Below are 22204 nucleotides of genomic sequence, written 5' to 3' on the forward strand. Positions count from 1 at the left end.
CGACACTGAAATTATCACTTTTAAAATGTCGAAACTATTCTCTGCTTGATTTATCGGTGGGAACACTTTCACCATAAGCTTCTACGAACATTCAATGAGTTTCAGCAGCTATTTTCTTCAAATAAAAACAGAAAATGAGAACTTGTCGCATATAATGCTGTTTTGATTTAATTTTGACATTTTTGAATCAGATAAACACGATGTTATTATTACAAACCCAAACGTTTATCAATTAAATATTAATTCACACACCTAAAAAAATTACATTTAGGCGTATCAAATGAGTTATTTGCGGAAGGGAGATAGATATACAAAGACAAGGAAACATACTCTTTTATTCCATCTGAACTTTCGCGTGGCGGCGCTGTCGACGGAAAATTAGCGTGTAACCGTGGTTACGAATAATGCACGTATCTCTTATCTTACATCACAATTTAAAGTAATTGTTTATAATTTTGTTATTAAATGTTAAGTTTTATAAAATTGTAAAAATTAATGTCAGTACAGGCCAACTAAAAAGCATAAAATTATTCGGATGTTAATGAATATTATAATTTTTTATTTTAAAATCATCACATAATAATACATTAAATCACAAACGTTTCGACTGTACGCAGTCTTCTTCAGTGGAGTCATATACTATTAGTCAATTATAAAATTAAAAAACATTTTGACAATGCTAACGATTGCAATTCTTACTGTTCATTATAATCATATATAAAATAATTTGGGTGATGCGAACGATTACAATTTTTGATGATGTGTAGCGTGTATGATTTTGAGACTGAATACATCTCTATATTGTTCTTGGATCATTTCCAGATGTTAATGCGGATTATTTCCAATGATGATTTTAAAGGTGGAAAACTCTTGGCATTCCATCGTTTGAAAGCGTGGAATTGTCTTAGTTTCCCTTAATTATTATACGTTTCTATATGAAATGACACACTTTTTTTAAATGACTATTGTTAGAAAAAATTTTTTTGAATGTTACAATGAAAATTGCTTACTTTTGAATCTGCTAAATCGATGACTATATAAACGTTCACGCCACAGATCAGTTACTTATCACTTTACATGCCATTATGAAGAACGGTTATACATTTGGTACTTATATCACAGGTTGTTTACAAAGGCATTATTTTTTACATGACATTCTTATTTTGTTTATTTCTTTTCTATGTTAGCTAATTTTTCAAGTACATCCAAATAAGACTCACTGAGTAACTCTGTATCTTTTTTTAAATTTATACCGTTTTCTTGTTCTATTATATGAAGCATTTCAGAAATCAGTCTTTTTTGGTAATTTATTTCATGATCTAAAATTTTAACTTTATTCCAATCAAATGTATGCTGCTCATTTATCGAAGAGACAAACATTTCTGAAATCTTGTTTATATACGAAACTATAATTCTTTTTTTGTTTCTTTTTTTTCCCCCCCCGAGTTATTAATTTGTGTTGGTTTATGCTTATATCTGTCTAACATAATTCCATTGGAAATGAGATGCTTAATTCGGTGATTAATGCTGCTGAATATCATGTCAAGAGGATAACCGTTACTTGAGAGTATATTTATAGTATATAATATACAATATAATATATAATATACAATTTAACAGACAGGTGTTTGCTTCTATCACACCCACAATTTTATAGCCAGAATCTTGAATTAGTGGTCAATATAATCTCAAGTAACGGTTATCCTCTTGACATGATATTCAGCAGCATTAATCACCGAATTAAGCATCTCATTTCCAATGGAATTATGTTAGACAAATATAAACATAAACCAACACAAATTAATAACTCGGGGGGAAAAAAAAAGAAGAAACAAAAAAAGAATTATAGTTTCGTATATAAACAAGATTTCAGAAATGTTTGTCTCTTCGATAAATGAGCAGCATACATTTGATTGAAATAAAGTTAAAATTTTAGATCATGAAATAAATTACCAAAAAAGATTGATTTCTGAAATGTTTCATATAATAGAACAAGAAAACGGTATAAATTTAAAAAAAGATACAGAGTTACTCAGCAAGTCTTATTTGGATGTACTTGAAAAATTAGCTAACATAGAAAAGAAATAAACAAAATAAGAATGTCATGTAAAAAATAATGCCTTTGTAAACAACCTGTGATATAAGTACCAAATGTATAACCATTCTTCATAATGGCATGTAAAGTGATAAGTAACTGATCTGTGGCGTAAACGTTTATAAAGTCATCGATTTAGCAGATTCAAAAGTAAGCAATTTTCATTGTAACATTCAAAAAAATTTTTTCTAACAATAGTCATTTAAAAAAAGTGTGTCATTTCATATAGAAACGTATAATAATTAAGGGAAACTAAGACAATTCCACGCTTTCAAACGATGGAATGCCAAGAGTTTTCCACCTTTAAAATCATCATTGGAAATAATCCGCATTAACATAATTTATTATATAAATTTAACGTATAAGACGGGCAACAAGAGCCAAATCGCGGATGACAATGCGTTATCCTAACGAAACTAAAATAATTTTCCGTTAGAATTAAATACCGGTGCACAAGGCACCAAATTTTACTTGGACACGGCCAAGATTTTAAAATATGAAATAATCTCATATTTGAGATTTAATTTCAATACCCCCTTTAACCCCCCCACGGAAAATAAATAAATGAATGCAAGAGAAAAATATAGATCCGAAAATCGCTGAATCGGGAATCGAACCCGAGACCTTTCGCTTGCCGGGCGACTGCTCTTCCAGCTGAGCTATTCAGATCCTTTCGATTCTATACTTTTCTCTGTTATATATATTAATGTTGGTAAACAAACGCATTTTTAAGCCAGCGTGTATCAATATAAGAGTTTTAACAAGGCTCTGTAATATAAATATCTCTGTAATATAATAATTTATTATGTTAAGTTTTATACTATGGATTCTTCTGTGGCAGGTATGTATTATATTTTGTTTTCGTTAATAATAATAAAACTCAATTTTTTAGTTTTTTTTATATTTTTCAAGTGATTTTGTTATTCTTCTGAGTATTATTGGATAGCACTTTTTACATATTAAAAAAGTTCAAAGATTCTAGCTTTTTTACAAAAAAAATTAGCTGCGAATTTTTACGAACAATATTTAGGCAATATCTTACAAATTTCTTTTTTATTATTAGGGTCATCCGGTATGAGAGTAATGTCTAGAAAACAGTTATATGATATTATGCAAAACCAAAAAGGAAAAGATAGAAAAAAGTTAGATTATCTAGAAGATTATATATTTAGCAGATATTTCTATTCTGATAGTAAAATAAAAAAATTGAAGCTTAAGGTATTGTACTTAAAGTTTAAATTTAAACGTAGATGGTCGGATGCACATAGGAAGAATAAATTATTTAGAAAAAATAATGAAAATTGGTTTTAAGGCACTTTTGAATTACCCATTCCAATAACTACCAGACTAGGGCAGCTAAATAAATCTTTTGAAGAGTTGAGCTTACGAAATAAAAGAAGCAAGACACAAAGTATCCGAGAAAATATAGACACAGAAGAATTAACATATGCCACTCATTGTCAAATGAGACTGCGAGCATTTGGAAAAATTAATGCTTTAAAAGCTTCTTTCTCTAAGAAATTACTTTATTTCCTGAAAAAGCACAAAAATATAAAAAAGCCTACTTATTGTTAGACAATCTAAAAGAGAAAAAAGGAAAAATTTATCCCCATTTAAAACTCTTTCTATATTTGAAAAAGCAGGTTTATCCAGAATACCGTACGAAATCATTACTACGAGTGACAGAAAACTGTTCCCATGTTACAGTTTAGTGCGAAAAACTAAAAAAGACTGTTATGAGTCATATATTATGATGAGTACTTTGGCTAAAGTAAATTTGCAAGATTTATTGGATCATACTGCCGCAAGATTACTAATTTATTTGCAAGAAGTAATAGAAGCTTCGAGTAAAAATGAATGCAGTTTATTAGAATTAATATCGAAGTGAGAATGTGACGGATCGCAACAAACACAATTTAAACAAAAATTTCAAAATAATACAGACTCAGACGCTAATATAGTTCAAGGCTCTTTAGTACCCTTACGATTAATTTGTGATATAAATAAAAAAATTATTTGGCAAAATCCTACTCCATCTTGTCCTCTATATTGTCAATCAATAAGAATAAGCTTTATAAAGGAAAATAACCTTTATAGAAGAGTCCACGGACATAGCAAAGAGCGAAATAAAATACATCCAGACAAAATTCAACTTACTTAATAAAACAAGGATTAACGGAAATAGATGCGTAGAAGTAAAACATAGATTGACTTTCACTATGGTTGATGCAAAAGTCTGTAACTCGGCGACTAATACAAAATTAACGATGAAATGCTACATCTCGACGGAGCTACATCAAAAGATTTTAATAATTTGACCAAATCAAAAATATTAATAAAAATGCGTTGCAATTTGGCTTATCAATTTTACATGCAAGAATTCGATTATTTGAATGTGTACTTCACTTAGCATACAAACTTTCTGTTAAGAAATAGCAACGTAGATCAAAAGATGATAAAAATACAGTTAATAAAAGAAATTATTCAAGAAGAGTTCAGAAACAAACTTGGCCTTATTGTTGATGTACCTAAACCTGAATTTGAAAATATTAATAATGGTAATACCAGTCGGAGGTTTTTCAGCAATCCGGAACTTACCGCTGAAATTATGGGTATTAATTTTTAATTAATTTTTCGATTAAAGATTATTTTAAAAACAATATTCAGTGGATATAAAATTGATACTAATAAATTCCGTGATTATGCCATGGATACAGCAAAACTTTATATACATTTTTCTCTCGCATTTATTTATTTATTTCCGTAGGGGGGTTAAGAGGTTTTTAAAATTAAATATCAAGTATGAGATTATTTCAAACTTTAAAAATCTTAGTAGTATACCGAGAATAACACGTGCCTTATGCATGGTTTATTTTCCAATGAAAACTTTGTTTCGTTGGAAATGTGCGCAGTAACAACCGCGTATGGCTCTTTACGCCTTTCTAGTGATTTAGATTTATATTTAATATTACAGAACCGTAATTTATTCTTAGTTGTTTATATACAGTTATATTCATGGCATCCTATGACTCCCACACTATATAAAATTTTAATACATGGACCTGCTATTATAGAAAATGCTCTGTTATCAATTGGGTAATTATCAGAAGAGGCGGTAGAAGCAAAGAACAAACATTTTTGTTTATTTAAGAGTTTAACAAGGCTCTGTCATATAAATATAAATTTAAAGTATAAGACAGGCGATAAGAGCCGCTCGCGGAAGACAGTGCGTTATCCTAACAAAACTAAATTTTTTCGTTGGAATTAAATATCTGTGCACAAGGCACCAAATTTTACTTGGTCACGGCCAAGATTTTTTAAATATGAGATTATTTCATATTTTAAAAAATCTTGGCAGTGACCAAGTAAAATTTGGTGCCTTGTGCACAGATATTTAATTCCAACGAAAAAATTTAGTTTCGTTGAGATAACGCACTGTCTTCCGCGATCGGCTCTTATCGCCTGTCTTATACTTTAAATTTATATTTTTGTTTATATTGTCTAAATTATGCTAGAAATTTTCTACGAAGAATTGCAATATGTATATTCTGAACTGACTTTTATTAAACTCTGATCCTCTTCTAACATCTATAAGACCAATACCTATAAAAAACCATAACATTAAAAAAAAAAAAAAACATTAGAGATGCTTATTCCTGAGTCACTCATGAAAATGACAAATGAATATATAACTAAGAATAAAGCTGAAAAAAAGAAGTCTTCATAAGAACTTTCAGATAAAGAATCTTCAAATGAAGAATTATGGACAGCATCGGCAGATTAAAACAATAATATTATTATAGTATAAGTTATATATGTGTAAATGAGATATAATTCATATAAATTGTATTATAAATATATTTTCAGGTAAAATACGCCTTTTATTCTTTCTAAAAAAAGCAAAATTTTTTTTATATTGTATAAATTAATTTATCTTCTCATCTAAAATTTATTAGAATAATTTTTAACAAAAATAATTTTGACCGACTTTTCGATTCAAATACTCCTATGTGTACCAGTGTGAATTTCAAAGTTTGTAATGCAGCTCTTTCAATATCTTGTAAAACAATGTTTATGATAATCGGAGAGAGGGGAGAGCCCATAGGTATACCAAATGTCTGTTGATAAATTATTTTGTTAAACACAAAGAAGGTGGAATTTAAAACAAATCTGACAAAATTCCGTCTCGGAAAGAGTGATGGCAAAAAGACCTGTTATTTCGCCCATTTTATAAAGTCGAATTTTGAGATTTCAAATTTTAAACTTTTTTTTAATGTCAAATAGTACTAGTATAATGAGACATTAAACCCAGAGAAATTTCAAGATGAGCATAGGCACGGTTCCGGAGATATGAAGAAGTGAAAGTGATAATTTCTCATCTCTGACTAGAAATCATCACATGCACTCCCTTGTATCTCCGGAACCATGCCTTTGCTCATCTTGAAATTTTACTGGGATTAATATTTTATCTAATAGTACTATTTGCAATGAAAAAAGGTTTAAATTTGAGATCCCAAAAATGGTCGAAATTTGCCATCACTCTTTTGCAGTTATTTTTAATATATCCTCATCTATTTGCAACGCTAGAACTATGTCAATCGAAATATTAGTAAACAGCGAGATCACATCCAACGAAATAAACTTAAAACCATCAGCAATGTATTTATTAGAAAGACTCTTAACTAATTCGAAACTATTAGAAACATAACTATCAGAATTCAAAAAGCTTTTATACATAATTTGTAAATAAGAAGTCAAATAATATAAAAAACTATTAACCGATAAGATAATTATTAGGAAAAGGCACTCAGGTTTGTGGATCTTAGGGAGGCTATAAGCATTTGGTTATAAGCGGAGACTGCGCGACCACAAGAGCTATTGAGCTATTGATAATTGCTCCTGCCTGCCTTCTGTACTTGACGCGTAACCTAACTATTTTTGTTTATAACTCAAAAACTACGCTTTAAATAAAAAAATAGTAAAAGAAAAAATGGTCTCAGAATTGCGTCACAAATTCGTCATTTTAAGGACGAAAGGTTTTTGCGGAACACCCTGTATACCGTTAGTTTTGGATAGTTTTAAAAACATAATGAAAGATCTTAATTTGAGAATTTCATATTTTAGTATAAATAAAATAAATGAATTTTTGAAGGTCCATAAGGATAACATCCCCAAAACAAATTGCTGTAACGTAGTTTATAAAATTAACTGCTTGAATTGTAACGCCTTTTATGTTGGGCAAACAGGATGACAGTTACATACAAGAATTGCTGAATATAAGAATTATATAAACTAAAAGAATAGGACTTACTTTGTTATTACTGAACATAGACTTGATTTTGATCATCAGTTTGACTAGAACAAGATATGGAATCTATCTATGGAAAAAAACTCATTTCTGAAATGACCTACATTATGAGACAAAAAATGGTCTTAATTTACAGACGGACACAGACAAATTAAATGAGAATCTCGTTGATTTAAACAATTGTTTTTCAAAGATTAAAAAATTTTGATATATTTACATTTATAATTTTGTTGAATAATTTTTAAAGAAGAATTCTTTGTGATTTAATTACAATTACTTGACTATGTACATTATAAGCTGTGTATAGCTTTGTTTTCGGTGTCCGACTGTGAATAATAGAAATTAGTTATGTATTTTGATTTCTTGAGTAACTACAGTTATAATTTATTGCTTATATTTCTTAAATTTTATGATACGATTCTACGAGTTTCTCATTATAGTGTCCCGTGTCTTTCTGCTCTTGGCTTATCAACCTTGGAGGGATTTAATATCATTTGAACGCTATGATGACGACAATTAGAGATTTGATTTTAATTACTCTATCGGGTCGGCGGATTCGTTATGGATTTTTTAATGGAAAATTCGTCTCGGCGTTGATATAAACCTTTATTTTCTATTTTCTAATTTTTAGTTTTTCTGCAAGATAATTTAGATTTTATTAATACTGAAGATGGCCCTAAGAGGGGTCCGAAATATCCGCGATTATTGAGATTATGTGTGAAACATTTGTCTACTTGTATGAATAATAAATTTCGCGACGTTAACTTTAGATAAGTAATTGTCATTTTTATAAAAATTTTTTGCACCTAATGTATTAGGTTGTTCGGAAAGTTTGTTTCAAATTTTACGTGCTCCGCATTTCTATGTAATCAGTAAATGCGAGAGCGCTACAGATTTTCTGCTTATCAGCTTACTTTACTGGATATATAAATCCGCGCGCGCGCCAAATAAACTTTGCAGATTTTTGCAGAAATAAATTTAAAAATGAAGAACCAGAAAGTCCATTTTCGCCATGTGATGCTGTATTGCTTTAAGCGCGGTTTCTTGGCTTCACAGACTCTAAAAGAGATGTTCTCTGTATATGGATATGCCTGCGTCACTCATCAGACAATTTGCAAGTGGCATCGAAGATTCGAATTTGGCAATTTTAACATGGAAGATGAAACTCGCTCTGGTCGATCTCAGGAGGTTGACGAAACGCTTCTTAAGGATTTTATGCATAAAAACCCTTGAGTGACTGTTAGAGAACTCGCCGACACTCTGCACAAGTCCATTTCTACCGTACATGACCACCTGAAAAAGCTAGAATTCTCAACTCGACTGGATGAGTGATTGCCACACGAACTGAATGAACGGCAATTGATGGAACGTGTGAACATCTGCGATATGTTGCTTCAACGGCACCAAAAAGAACCGTTTTTAAAGAGAATTGTAACAGGCGATGAAAGTTGGATCCTATACAATAATGTTAGCCGCAAGAGATTGTGAGGAATTAAGAGCGCACCTACGCAAACAGTGGCCGAGCCGAGGCTTCATCCAAAAAAGTTCTTCTGAGTATCTGGTAAGATTTTAAGAGCGTGCTATATTATGAGCTTCTTCAGCCGAACGAAACCATCAACGCAACGAAGTACAACCTTTAGTTGGACAAATTGAAGACTGCCATCGCACAAAAGCGCCTTGAACTAGCCAACAGGCGTGGAGTTGTCTTCCATCACGATAACGCCAGACCTCACGTCGCGATGTCTATCCGTAAAAAACTATTAGACTTAAAATGGAACGTCCTTCCTCATCCTCCATATTCTTCCGATTTTGCCTTATCTGATTATTATCTATTTCTTTCTTTAAAAAATTTTCTTCGGGACAAAAGATTCAAGTCATTCAAAATCCTTAAAAACCAGATCGATCAATTTTTTGCCAGTAAGAAATCTTCATTTTGGAAGAAAGGCATCATGCAACTTCCCGAAAGATGAACCAAGGTGGTTAAACAAAACGGTACATATTTATTTAAATAAAGTTCCGCATTGTGTAAAATATTGCGTTTAAATTTATATTGAAACAAACTTTCCAAACAACCTAATACTATGCCAGGTTCATATTGCCATTTACTCTACTATTTTTATAAAATTTAAACGCAGGAAGGCGTAGTTATTATTTAAATATTTATTATACACTTTTTTGCAACAACACTTACAAAATTGCAATATAAGAAACTTGCATAGCAAATGAAACAAAATTGCCATGTTTAAATATTTGTATCTTGAGAAAATTATCCAGGATTTTTATTTTTTAAGTAAAAAAATTCCCGAGAGTCGCCCGGCAAGCGAAAGATCTCGGGTTCGATTCCCGATTCAGCGACTTTCGGATCTATATTTTTCTCTTACATTTATTCAATTATTTCCGCAGGGGGGTTAGGGTGTTTTTTAAATTAAATCTTAAGTAAGAAATTATTTCAATTTTTAAAGTCTTGGTTGGTACACCGAGAATAATACGTGTCTTGCGCACGCTTTGTTTCCAACGAAAATTTAGTTTCGTTATAAATGTACGTAGAAAACATCCGCGTATGGCTCTTTACGGTTTCTTTATGATTTAGATTTATATTTATATTACAGAGCCGTTATTGAACCTTAGTTTGTTTATACACACGCCGGCGAATAGGCGTTATAGGTATATGTAAGCAGAGAAAGGTATAGAATCGAAAGGTCTGAATAGCTCAGATAGAAGAGCAGTCGCCTGGCAAGAGAAAGATCTCGGGTTCGATTCCCGATTCAGCAACTTTCGGATCTATATTTTTCTCTTACATTTATTTAATTATTTCCGCAGGGGGGTTAGGATGTTTTTGAAATTAAATATCAAGTAAGAGATTATTTCAATTTTTAAAATCTTGGTTGGTACACCGAGAATAATACGTGCCTTGCGCACGCTTTGTTTCCAACGAAAGTTTAGTTTCGTTGTAAATGTAAGTAAAAATTATTCATTGTAAATCCATGTAGAATCTTACTACAAAAGTAATGATATAAAAAAAAATTGCGCCAAGTTAAAGTAGAAACTTCTACCAGTGAAAAATTGCAAACATATATAGAGTCGTATAATAAACTAGTAAATTAATAGTATAATAGTAAATTAATATAAAATTTAAAAAAAATAAAATTTTAGTTAAAAAAACTGGGCGCGCTGCTGAGTTTCAAAATTACAATGCACCTTAAAGTTACATACTTAGTTAAATTACAACTTAATTTAATTACAAAATATACTTTAACTGCAATAAATTTTAAAGTAGCAAATAATTTAATTTTAATATTATTAGAATATTATTTATAACAACGCGCTAAGTTTTTTTAACTAAAATGTTATTTTTTTTAAATTTTATATTAATTTACTATTATATTAATTTAGTGGTTTATTATACGACTCTATATATGTTTGCAATTTTTCACTGGTAGAAGTTTCTACTTTAACTTGGCGCAATTTTTTTTATATCATTACATTTTTAGTAAGATTCTACATGGATTTACAATGGATAATTTTTCATACAATTCTACATGGGTTTGCAATGATTAATTTTTCATAGAATTCTACATAGGTTTGCAATGATTAATTTTTTATAGGATTCTACATGGGTTTGCAATGAGTAATTTTTTGTTTAAAGTAATAACAGCAATCAATTGTCAAATGTTTTGGTTATTATTTAATCATCTTCAGTGACAAACTACAATACAATAATTGATATTAATAAATAATCGGATAAATAAGATTAAATTAATTTACCTTTAGAACAGCAGTGATATCAGTTAAAAAACAACGATCTATGTCGACATATTAAACGGAATTAAACTCGGTGAAAACAATTATATTTTGAGGCACCGACAAAAGTAGAAGAAAGGGGACTCAACAGAGAGAGGGAAAAGAAAAAAGAAAAAAAAGAGGAGAAAAGTGGATAGAAATTCAAATATCTCCCAGAATAGGGAAGATAACATATACTGTATACCTCTCATAAACTCATCTTGAGTGATGCGGGTGTTGTCTTTTATGTACTCCCATCTTTTTGTTAAACTAGAAATAGCCAAATCTATTGGTTTATTAGTGAACAAAGAGACCGCATCAAGTGAAACCAATTTATAGTTTGGTTCCAATCTTTCTATTTTGGGAGATATTTGAATTTCTACTTTCAGAATCCTTTAACACAAAAAAGGTACCATAATTAGTTTAGTAGATAAAGTTATCAAACTATCCCATCCTCGTTTTTATCAAAAATATTTGAAAAAAATTATACACATTTTATTGAATAACTGCTTTTCTTTGGATTTTATTTTTTAGACAATTAAGGACAGACTTTTTTATTTATTCTATTTATCTGACAATAATAATAATGAGGAGTTATCTGGTAATAACAAAGATTCACAAAAACCTTATTTCGTGTTTCTTTATGCTTACTCAGTGGAAAATAAATTTAATTTAATAACAAAAAGTTTCGGATACAAAACTACATTTTCGAAGGCCTATCTCAATAACATCATAAAAACACACAGACAGGTTGAAACATACTAATGCGCGTAATGTCGTTTATAAAATCTCCTGCGGGAATTGTAATGCTACTTATGTAGGCCAAACGAAGAGGAAACTTAAAACTAGTGTCAAAAAACATCGGTCTGATATTCTTAGAAATGCAGCATATCTTGTAATATCTGCATACCGCATGAAAAGTCATGAATTTGATTAGGACGGTATACAAATTTTGGATATTAAACATCACTACAAAAAAAGACTGATTTCTGAGATCCTGCACATTAAAAGACAAAAGAATAGCCTAAATAAAAAAAGTGACACTAAACTTTTCTCTGACGCCTACTCCACAATTATCAATTCCTTATCCACCCTTTAAGTTTGCCCGCTTTTCTCCTCCCTTTTCTTTTTTTGTTTCCCTCTCCCTGTTGACTCCTCTCTCTTCTAGTTTTGTCGGTGCCTCGAAATATAATTGTTTTCACCGAGTGACTTTAATTGCGTTTAATATGTTGACATAGATCGTTGTTTTTTGATTGATATCACTGCTATTCTAAAGATATATTAATTTATTCTTATTTATCCGATTATTTGTTAATATCAGTTATTGTATTTTAGTTTGTTACTGAAGATGGTTAAATAATAACCAAAACGTTTGACAATTGATTGCTGTTATTACATTATTACAACTTTACACCAAGATCGTGTACGTACTTTTTGCCCATTTGTTACTAATAATTATTATTTACTGAGTCTAACTAGTAAAAAGCGTGTTAAATAAAAATAATGCAAGAAAAAAATATAGATCCGAAAATCGCTGAATCGGGAAAGGAGACCTAAGTTGTACTTATTAAGATAATATAAATCTTACTTTTATTTGGGACCTACTATACATATAAAATAGCACACATCTCTATTAATTCTCTAAAAATTCTTAGAGTTCATAACTAATAAATATATAATTAATAACGATGAAAATTAATTTCGTTCGCCAGGAATGAAAAACTATGGTTATAAATTTGAACTGACAACACTGGCTTTAATTTAGAGTTGTTAATATATGTTTATTTTAACGTTTCGACCATACGGTTGTGGTCCTTATCAAAAATACAATTGTGATATCCTAAAAAAAACCGATATTGTTACATCAGCCACGCTAATTGAACAAAGACATGAATTACAATTTAAAGACTTACTCGGAGTTACAGCATTTCGTCTTTTAGATGTGAGAATAAATTATGATTCGGAGAGATTTAACTTAATTTCAAAATAATCAAATTATATCGAGTTATGTTTATGTCATCACCTTCTAACGAACATACTAAATCGATATAACCCAAAAAAGATGTAGAGGTCCCAAATTTTTTTTTAAAAAAACTGATGTAAGGGGGATAAAATCTTATACTAATTTTGGAAGAAAAACCCCAAAATTCTCAGGAAAAATACCAAATTTTTTTCAAACATCCAATATGAAAAAAAATCCTTTTATTAACCTAGTTAACCCCCCCGCAATACTTTGTCGGGGGAAACGGTTCACGACTCAAAAATTTTTAAAAAATTTTAAAAACTACTGAAAAAATTTTTTTTTTTTTTTTTTTTTTTTTTTTTTTTTTTTTTTTTTTTTTTTTTTTTTTTTTTTTTTTTTTTTTTTTTTTTTTTTTTTTTTTTTTTTTTTTTTTTTTTTTTTTTTTTTTTTTTTTTTTTTTTTTTTTTTTTTTTTTTTTTTTTTTTTTTTTTTTTTTTTTTTTTTTTTTTTTTTTTTTTTTTTTTTTTTTTTTTTTTTTTTTTTTTTTTTTTTTTTTTTTTTTTTTTTTTTTTTTTTTTTTTTTTTTTTTTTTTTTTTTTTTTTTTTTTTTTTTTTTTTTTTTTTTTAAAAACATTAGTCATATTGGCCAATATTGGAATAACTTGGCCAATATTTCCCAATGCACAACTAATATTGGTTATAAAATAAATGTAATCGCACTGCCAATATTGCAATGCCCATGATGACACCAATATTGGTTAATAATTAAATCCAATATGCTGCCAATACTACAATATCTATGATGATTCTAATATTGGTTGATAAATAAATTCAAATATGCTGCCAATATTGTAGTGCCCGTGATGGTACCAATATTGATTGATAAATAAATTTAAATATGCTGCCAATATTGCAGTGCCCATGATGGTACCAATATTGGTTGATAAGTAAATCCAAATATACTGCCAATATTATAAATTCATGATAATATCCATATTGGTTGATAAGTAAATCCAAATATGCTGCCAATGTTACAAATTTATAATGGTATCAATATTGGTTGATAAGTAAATCCAAATATGCTGCCAATACTACAAATTTATGATAATATCAATATTGTTTGATAAGTTAATCTAAATATGCTGCTAACATTGCAGTATTTATATGATAATACTATAATATTGTTTAATGCGTAAGTCCAAATATGCTATCAATATTGCAGTGCTCATGTGATATGTACAATATATATATATATATATATATATCTTGCGAGGTATTAATATTATTAGATTATTATAAGTAAATGTTTATGAAACATGTTAAATTCATTAGTAAATTTTAATATTATATGTTTATTATATTTAAATTTTTTTTATCTTATAATTTTTTATATAATATACTGTGTGATATTTTTTCTTTTAAATGGATCATATAATTTTTGGAAAATCTATGCTTTTTGTAACGGTTTACCTTTCCCGACGCCGCGGATCGGCTTGCCGGTTCCAGGATTCGGGAGGAAGGGGGAGATTCAGACTCGCTTATTCCTTATTAACAATGCTTTGGTTTATTCAAAAAGAAACAAGCAAACAAAATGTTCGATGGCATAAAGCCTGAATAGAGAAACTTATTGACTACCCGGTATAAACAAAATACGGAGGCGTATAGCCTGTAGCGGTGTCCGGAAAAGACTTACAAATTACCCGGTATAACTTAGAGATACGGTGTACGGAGGCGTATAGCCTGTAGCGGTGTCCGGAAAGGACTTACAGGTCACCCGGTATGCGAAATCTGGAGATCGAACGTACTGAGGCATATAGCCTATATCGGTGTCCGGAAACCGAGAAGCCCGTCGCCCGGCGTGTAACAGGAGGAGACCGGAAACGGGGAAACCCGGCGTAACAACGAGAAACCCGTTGCTTGGCGTGTAGCAGGAAGAGACCGGAAACCGGGAAACCCGGCGTAACAACTAGAAACCCGTTGCCCGGCGTGTAGCAGGAAGAGACCGGAAACCGGGAAACCCGGCGTAACGACGAGAAGCCCGTCGCCCGGCGTGTAACAGGAGGAGACCGGAAACCGGGAAACCCGGCGTAACAACGAGAAACCCGTCGCCTTGGCGTGTAGCAGGAAGAGACCGGAAACCGGGAAACCCGGCGTAACAACGAGAAACCCGTTGCCCGATACTAAAGGTAGGAGGCCAGAAACCGAGAAACCCGGCGTAACAACGAGAAGCCCGTTGCCTGGCTAGGAGGTCCGGAACAGGACTGGTGCCGGCTCATCCGTCGAGCCGGCTTATATACCCTGCCGGCGGTTCCCCCACTCTACATCGAGGCTGTGGTGGGGGTAACGCCGGCGTCGTAGTGGGGCGCCTCTGGAGGTTGTAGTGGGGCGCCCCTGGGGTAGGGTGACCCGTGTATCGCTTATGTTTTTGCGTTTAGGGGCGCCTTAGGCGCCATAGCCTCAAGTGGCGGGCGGGTGATCGGCCCGCGAGGCGTTAGTAACGGCCACGCCGTTACATTTTTATAAAATCAGTAAATCGATCTGATGTGTAATGATATTGGCAGTAAATTTAAAGGTTTTTTATCTACGTATGCAAATTACAAATTACACGCTTAAACAAGTTGTACATTATACATGGCCCGTCAGCAGTCAATGGCCAAGTCATTGTCAACGCTCGATTTGATTTGTTAGACATCGAAATGTTTCGAATTTCGGCAAAACATCAAAAGATTCGCTATTCAATTCGAGATTCGGCTTGTTAATATGAATCGGACATAAAAGTAAGAGACCATGTTCGAGTAATACTAGACGGTTTTGCAGAGCGAGTGAGGGCGCTAGAAAGAAAGAGAGAGAGAGAGAGAGAGAGAGAGAGAGAGAGAGAAAGAGAAAGAGAGAGATTCGTGCCTCGTGCCGGCTGTGTTTCCAACTTTGGGCCGCTGCCGGCACTCACACATACGTGTGATCGCGTACATGTGCTGCGCAAAACGTTCTGCGCAGCACATGTACGCGATCACACGTATTCTTGAGTGCCGGCGCGGCCCAAAGTTGAAAACACCTCGTGCTTCGTGCCGCCATAAGTTGCTTAACCTGATACCAGTGCAACGTGGTGTATTCATCGCTGTTCTTAAACAAAAGTAGACGTATTGTGCACATTATTATCGTTACATTTTTTGTTTGGATTAAAATTTGTATGCTGGCAAAGCATTTATTTGTTCAACTAGTGTATGAACATTCTTGAATATTCTTTACAAGAATAAAAAGAAGAAAAAGAACACGTGCATGAAGAACGACAAAGGTTAGTATTTTTTTATTAAAATAGCTACATCTAACTATTTTTAAAGAATTTCTTTTGTACTTTATTCATATCTTAATATAAATATAAATGTATGTACAACTTCTTTAGATTATAAAATTGTTGCTTTGTGCCATGTGCTTCATGCCGCCATAAGTTACTTAACCTGATACCAGTGCGTGGTATGTTCACTGCTGTCTTAAACAGAAGTAGACGTATTTGTACACGTTATTATCGTTACATTTTTCGTTCGAATTAAAATTTGTATGCTAGCAAAGCATTTATTTGTTCAATTAGTATATGAACATGCAGTCTTGAATATTTTTTATAAGAATAAAAAAAAGAAAAGGAACACGTGCACGAAGAACGAAAGGTTAGTTTTTTTATTAAAATAGCTACATGTAACTATTTTTAAAGAATTTCTTTAGATTGTAAAATTGTTTATAACTATTATTTTACAAGGTCTTTATTTTCCAGCAAAATCTCAGCAGTTGTTCGTTCGTATACGACGAAGCAAAAGATAATTACGAAAAAGGCTACTTTGAGTTTTAACATCAAATTTTCACATTTGCGTACGAAAAAGTAGAAAAGAAGTTATCTTACAGCCAAGGTAAAAATCTTTTTTAATCTTTTTTACTCCTTGTTATAGGATTTATTATTTTCTCCCTCTTGCACTATACACTCAATAGCTCATTTTTCAAATCATATTTTGCAGATTAATGTGCTGTTTTCCTTGATATCTATTTCAATCCTATCCTCTAAAAATATTTTTGTATTTATTTTTATATCCATTCCATTGCATACATACAGAGATTATATATAGATATATAAAAAGTATATATAAAAATAAATTCATATTTTTAGACATATAGATTTAATGAAATCATATACATATATAAAATATAAATATATTTTTTAACCACGCATACATAGAATTTAATTGCAATGTCTTCAAAGAGACGTACTAAATGGAAAACAATAAATGAACGAGTTAAAAAGCATCTTACGACAATTGAAAAAGAGGATATTGAAACAAATAGTATTGAAGTATTGAGCAATTCAGAATATTCTAAAGAATCTGTTAATTCTGACTTATCTGAGTATTGTCAGCAATTTAATAATTATGAATTTTCTTATGATTCGTTAACAAATGAAGATAAAAATATAAATTCTAATTGTAATATTAATAATGAAACTGACAGCGTATGTTCTTCTATCGAATATCATTTATTTGAAGATTTTGATGAAGAAAATTCTAATGACAATAATATTACAGAATTTTCTATTCACAATAATTTTAATGTGTTAATAAATTCTATAGAAAGTATTAAATCTGATCTAACAAGTAATCTTGCCCAGTGGGCTCTTGAATACAAAATCTCTCACTCAGCTTTAAATTCCCTTTTACGTACATTACAAAAACATAATCTTATTGCATTTTCAGATGCTAGAACTTTATTAAAAACACCAAGAAGTAGTTCCGTTTTTGATATGTTTGATGGAAAATATTGTTATTTTGGCATTGCCAATAATTTAAAAAATTTGTTTTTAAAAGAACCCTTATTAAAATCACTAAAAGAAATAAATTTATTTGTGAATATTGATGGATTGCCATTAGCTAATTCTTCATCAATTCAATTTTGGCCAATACTTTGCAAGATAGATCAATCAGTGTATAATAAACTTGATCCTTTTATCGTTGGTGTATATTGTGGGCAATCTAAACCTCCAGATGTACACGAATATTTAAAAGATTTTATACAAGAATATGAAAATCTTTGTGATGTTGGTATAATTATCGATGAAAAACAATATTCAGTTACAATTTCAGGCTTTATTTGTGATGCACCTGCTAGAGCGTATCTTAAAGTAATTAAAGGACATAATGGTTTCTATGGTTGCGAAAGGTGTATTCAAAAAGGATCACATCCATTTGGTGCAACATTATTTAATAAAATTGATGCTGAAAAAAGAACAGATCAGAATTTCTTGCTACAAACACAGATAGAACACCATAATGGTATTTCTCCTTTAGCGGAAATTAATTTTTCTATGGTTACTAAATTTATACTGGATCCAATGCATCTACTCTATTTAGGAGTTATGAGAAGAATGCTTTTTCAAATGATACAGGGAAATAATTATTTTTGCAAATTAGATGCAAGAAAAGTCAGTCTCTTATCCGAAAGATTAACATTATTACACAAATACATTCCAACAGATTTTGCAAGAAAACCACAAAGTATAAGTAAAGTTAAAAAATGGAAGGCGACTGAATTACGTCAGTTTCTTTTGTACACTGGATTTTTTGTTTTAAACGGAATTATTTCAAATAAGCATATAGAACATTTTAAGATTCTTCATACAGCCGCATTTATCCTTTCACACCCAAATTTAGCAATTCAATTATGTGATTATTCACAAGCTTTACTAATAGAATTTGTTAGAACTTTTGATGAATTTTACGGGCCAAATTCTAAAATTTACAATATCCATAATTTGATTCATCTTACAGATGATGTTAGAAATTTTAAGAAGCCTTTAGATGATATAAGTGCATTTGACTTTGAAAATTTACTTGGGAAAATAAAAAGATGTCTTCGGGGTGGAAAAAAGCCTTTATCACAGTTATCACGACGACTTTCTGAAAGTGCTTCCATTTCTGTAAAATATACTTCTAATTGGGAGTTGAAACATAAACATGAATGTGGACCACTTATTGCTGACACAGAAAACTCTATAAGTCAGTATAAAGAGATAATTATTCATAAATATTACTTTGTCACTTATCGTAAAGCTGATCGTTATGCGTTGTTAAAAAATGGAAAAGTTGTGCAAATTTATAATATTATTCTTAAAAATGCACAAGAAATACACAGTGTCGATTTAATTTGTAAGCAATTTACAAAATATTGCAATTACTTTAGTTATCCTTGTGAATCTCAAAAGTTAAAAATATATAGAATGTATAAATTGGAAAACACATTTAAAGTAATTAAATTATCAGAAATAGAAGCTAAATGCATTGTATTTAAAGATAACATTTCACATATTGGATATCCTCTTTTACACACAATTACTGTATAAATTTAATTAAGATAATATTTATGTCTCTTTTCATATAAAATTTTTATATTAATGTATATATATATATATATATATATATATATATATACACACACACACACATTATATATATATATATATATATATATATATATATATATGTGTGTGTGTGTGTGTGTGTATATATACATACAATATATACATATATACAAACATTTTAAAACGTTTATAGAATTATTTCTGTTAGAATTTGATACATTTGATGAATCTTGAATATAATAATAAGACAATTGGTCTGAAAAACAAAGCAAGAAAATAATTATCAAAATATATATGTAAACATCTCTGTATGCAGATGCAAAAATATTCCATAGTTGAATTTAATGATGAAAATACCGTTGAAATTATTCCTTCTTCTTGGATATCATTTGATAAAAAAACTACATTATGGCCCAATACTATATCTCCTGCCATTCTAAAGAAATATTTGAAAAATAATACTCAGCCCAATGATGATTGGACTTCTGTACATATAAGAGTTTTAGGACATGCAGGTATTGATTTTTTATATTTTCATTGTCATAGTCAATTTTCTATTAAGCTGTTTTATTATACATACTTATATGTTATAATACAAGATAAATGAATAAAAGTTATCAAACTAATATAATATTGAAATGAAATAATTTAAAAATAAAATATTTTATTATAAGAATGTGTTGATATATAAAAATATGCAAATTTTCATAGAAAATTATGATAAAAAAATATTAATTAGATTTTTCAAATTTTTTGTCTACTTTTTTTGTCTATATACATTCCTCTTTATAGATAATTTAACTGAAGCCATGAAAAAAGCGGAAAGAGCACAAGATACGTCTCAGTTAAGTAGTAGTGATGACTCTACTTCTGATACAACAAATACACGACAGAAGAAATCCCAACATAAACATCACAATTTGTCTGATAAAAAAAATGATTCTTCAGAAAAGCAGTACAAAGTAAATTCAGAGGAAAGTCCTACAACCAATAAAAAGACAAGAATCAAAAGAGGTGAAGAAGCAGAAAAGTCAAAAACCGTTTCACATCAGAGCAATTCTTCTGATGAAGATGATGCTTTAGCTTCAAAAAATCAGTATAAAATAAATTCAGAGAAAGGTCCTAAATCCAATAAAAATAAAAGCATCCAAAGAGATAAAGCAGAAAAGTCAAAGAAGATTTCATATCAAAATCTAAATAGTTCTTCCAATGAAGAAGATGATCTAGCTTCAGGAAATCAGTGTACAGTAAATTCAGATAAACGTCCTAATGTTCCATCTTTTCCTGATAATGAGTTAAATTTACAAAGAGATTCTCAAGCTGATCCTGTATTATCCAATACAAGTAATACAACCATCCAAAGAAGCGAAGTAGAAAAATCAAAAAACATTCAACAAATTAAAGAAGGTAAAATTCTATTACTGCCATATTTTAATTTAAGAAAAAATGGTACTTATAATTTAGTTAATTTTATTAATACAAATATAACTTTTATATAATTTTTAATCGATTTTCAGGCATTTTAACAAAAATTTTTAAATTAATGGAAGAAGTTAGATTTAAAACAGTTGCATTGAAAAAGGGACAACAAGAAATAAAAGTAAAATTAGATACTCTATTGACACACAATGATAATAGTGTCATAAACACATTTAGTCACCTTCTTCCGATTTGTTCCATGGAGTCCTTTGATGAAATTGATCAAGGTTTGAAAAATTCTGAAGAAAACTTTATATCTTTGGTAAGAATATAAAAAATAAAAAATATCTTTTTCATTAATTTCACAATGTTTTTGGAAAATAGCATGTTTTACATTATACAAGATTTTTATATTACATTACATTTAGCGTTAAAGAAAGAAATAAGCACAAAAAAACTTGTTATTTTAAAAATGTAATATTTAAAAACAAAAAATTGAGCTATATAATACAATTTACCTGGGAGAATTTATAATTGAAATAATTTAGCGAATTGAATAAATATGTTTGTTATATATAAGCAACTGTTTTAACTTTTAGATAAAATATCTCAACCTTGGTTCAGGAGAAACTGTAAAGGCATTAGTGCCATCAGTAATGAAATTACTTTTGAAGAAGACTGTTTCCATGCATTTCAGTGGTTCCGGAAAACAAAAAAAAGTGATTTTTCTGCAACTAAGGTTGCTGCTGCAGTATTTGGTAAGTTATATTTTGTTAGTAAAAATATTTTTAAAAATATCTAAAATAACTAATAACATTTAAGAAGTTTGTCAAATGTTATAAAAAAGGCAATACAATATATATATATATATATATATATATTATACACACTTCTTTAATTTTTGTTTAAATATATAATTATACATATATCAAACTGTTTTAAATATTTTAAATATTTGTTTTAAATATATTACTTGCATTGATATTGTAAAATTAAATTTTAGAATATTTCTTTTATTTTTAATATTTAGTATTAAAGCATAACTTTAGTATAATTTCATAAATTATAATAAATTTAATAACGATTTAAAAACTAATCTTGGACTAATAAAATTATACATATTGTTTATTACTAATTTAAAATAATAAGCTCGTTTATAAATTTTTTTGTTTCTAGAGGTTGTGTCGAAAAAAATATCAAATGTATCCAGAAATGAAATTTTGCAAAAAATATCAAAATTCCTTG

General features: G+C 29.9%; 2 protein-coding genes and 1 long non-coding RNA gene across 3 annotated transcripts; all 3 read left to right on the plus strand.

The window, feature by feature from the left end:
* Positions 1–16162: 16162 nt before the first annotated feature.
* On the plus strand, positions 16163–17903 carry LOC114943607 (uncharacterized). The gene is made up of 3 exons (XR_014925886.1): positions 16163–16438; positions 16913–17045; positions 17151–17903. It is a non-coding gene; the product is annotated as an uncharacterized LOC114943607 (long non-coding RNA).
* A 5-nt stretch (positions 17904–17908) lies between these two features.
* On the plus strand, positions 17909–20461 carry LOC114930052 (uncharacterized). The gene is made up of 3 exons (XM_085487680.1): positions 17909–19178; positions 19857–20055; positions 20333–20461. Exons 1-2 carry the CDS (start codon positions 17927–17929, stop codon positions 19877–19879), a joined length of 1275 nt encoding a protein of 424 aa, XP_085343806.1. The 5' UTR covers positions 17909–17926; the 3' UTR covers positions 19880–20055; positions 20333–20461.
* LOC146720872 (uncharacterized) lies at positions 20350–21717 on the plus strand (the record flags this gene model as incomplete). Its single annotated transcript, XM_085487678.1, has 3 exons — positions 20350–20947; positions 21058–21281; positions 21559–21717. Coding segments are annotated over exons 1-3 (981 nt in total), but the record flags the coding sequence as incomplete, so codon positions are not given.
* Positions 21718–22204: the final 487 nt, after the last annotated feature.

The sequence above is a fragment of the Nylanderia fulva genome, unplaced genomic scaffold, assembly GCF_048542155.1.
Source record: "Nylanderia fulva isolate GAGA-0341 unplaced genomic scaffold, ASM4854215v1 Scaffold596, whole genome shotgun sequence".
Classification (NCBI taxonomy): Eukaryota; Metazoa; Arthropoda; class Insecta; order Hymenoptera; family Formicidae; genus Nylanderia; species Nylanderia fulva.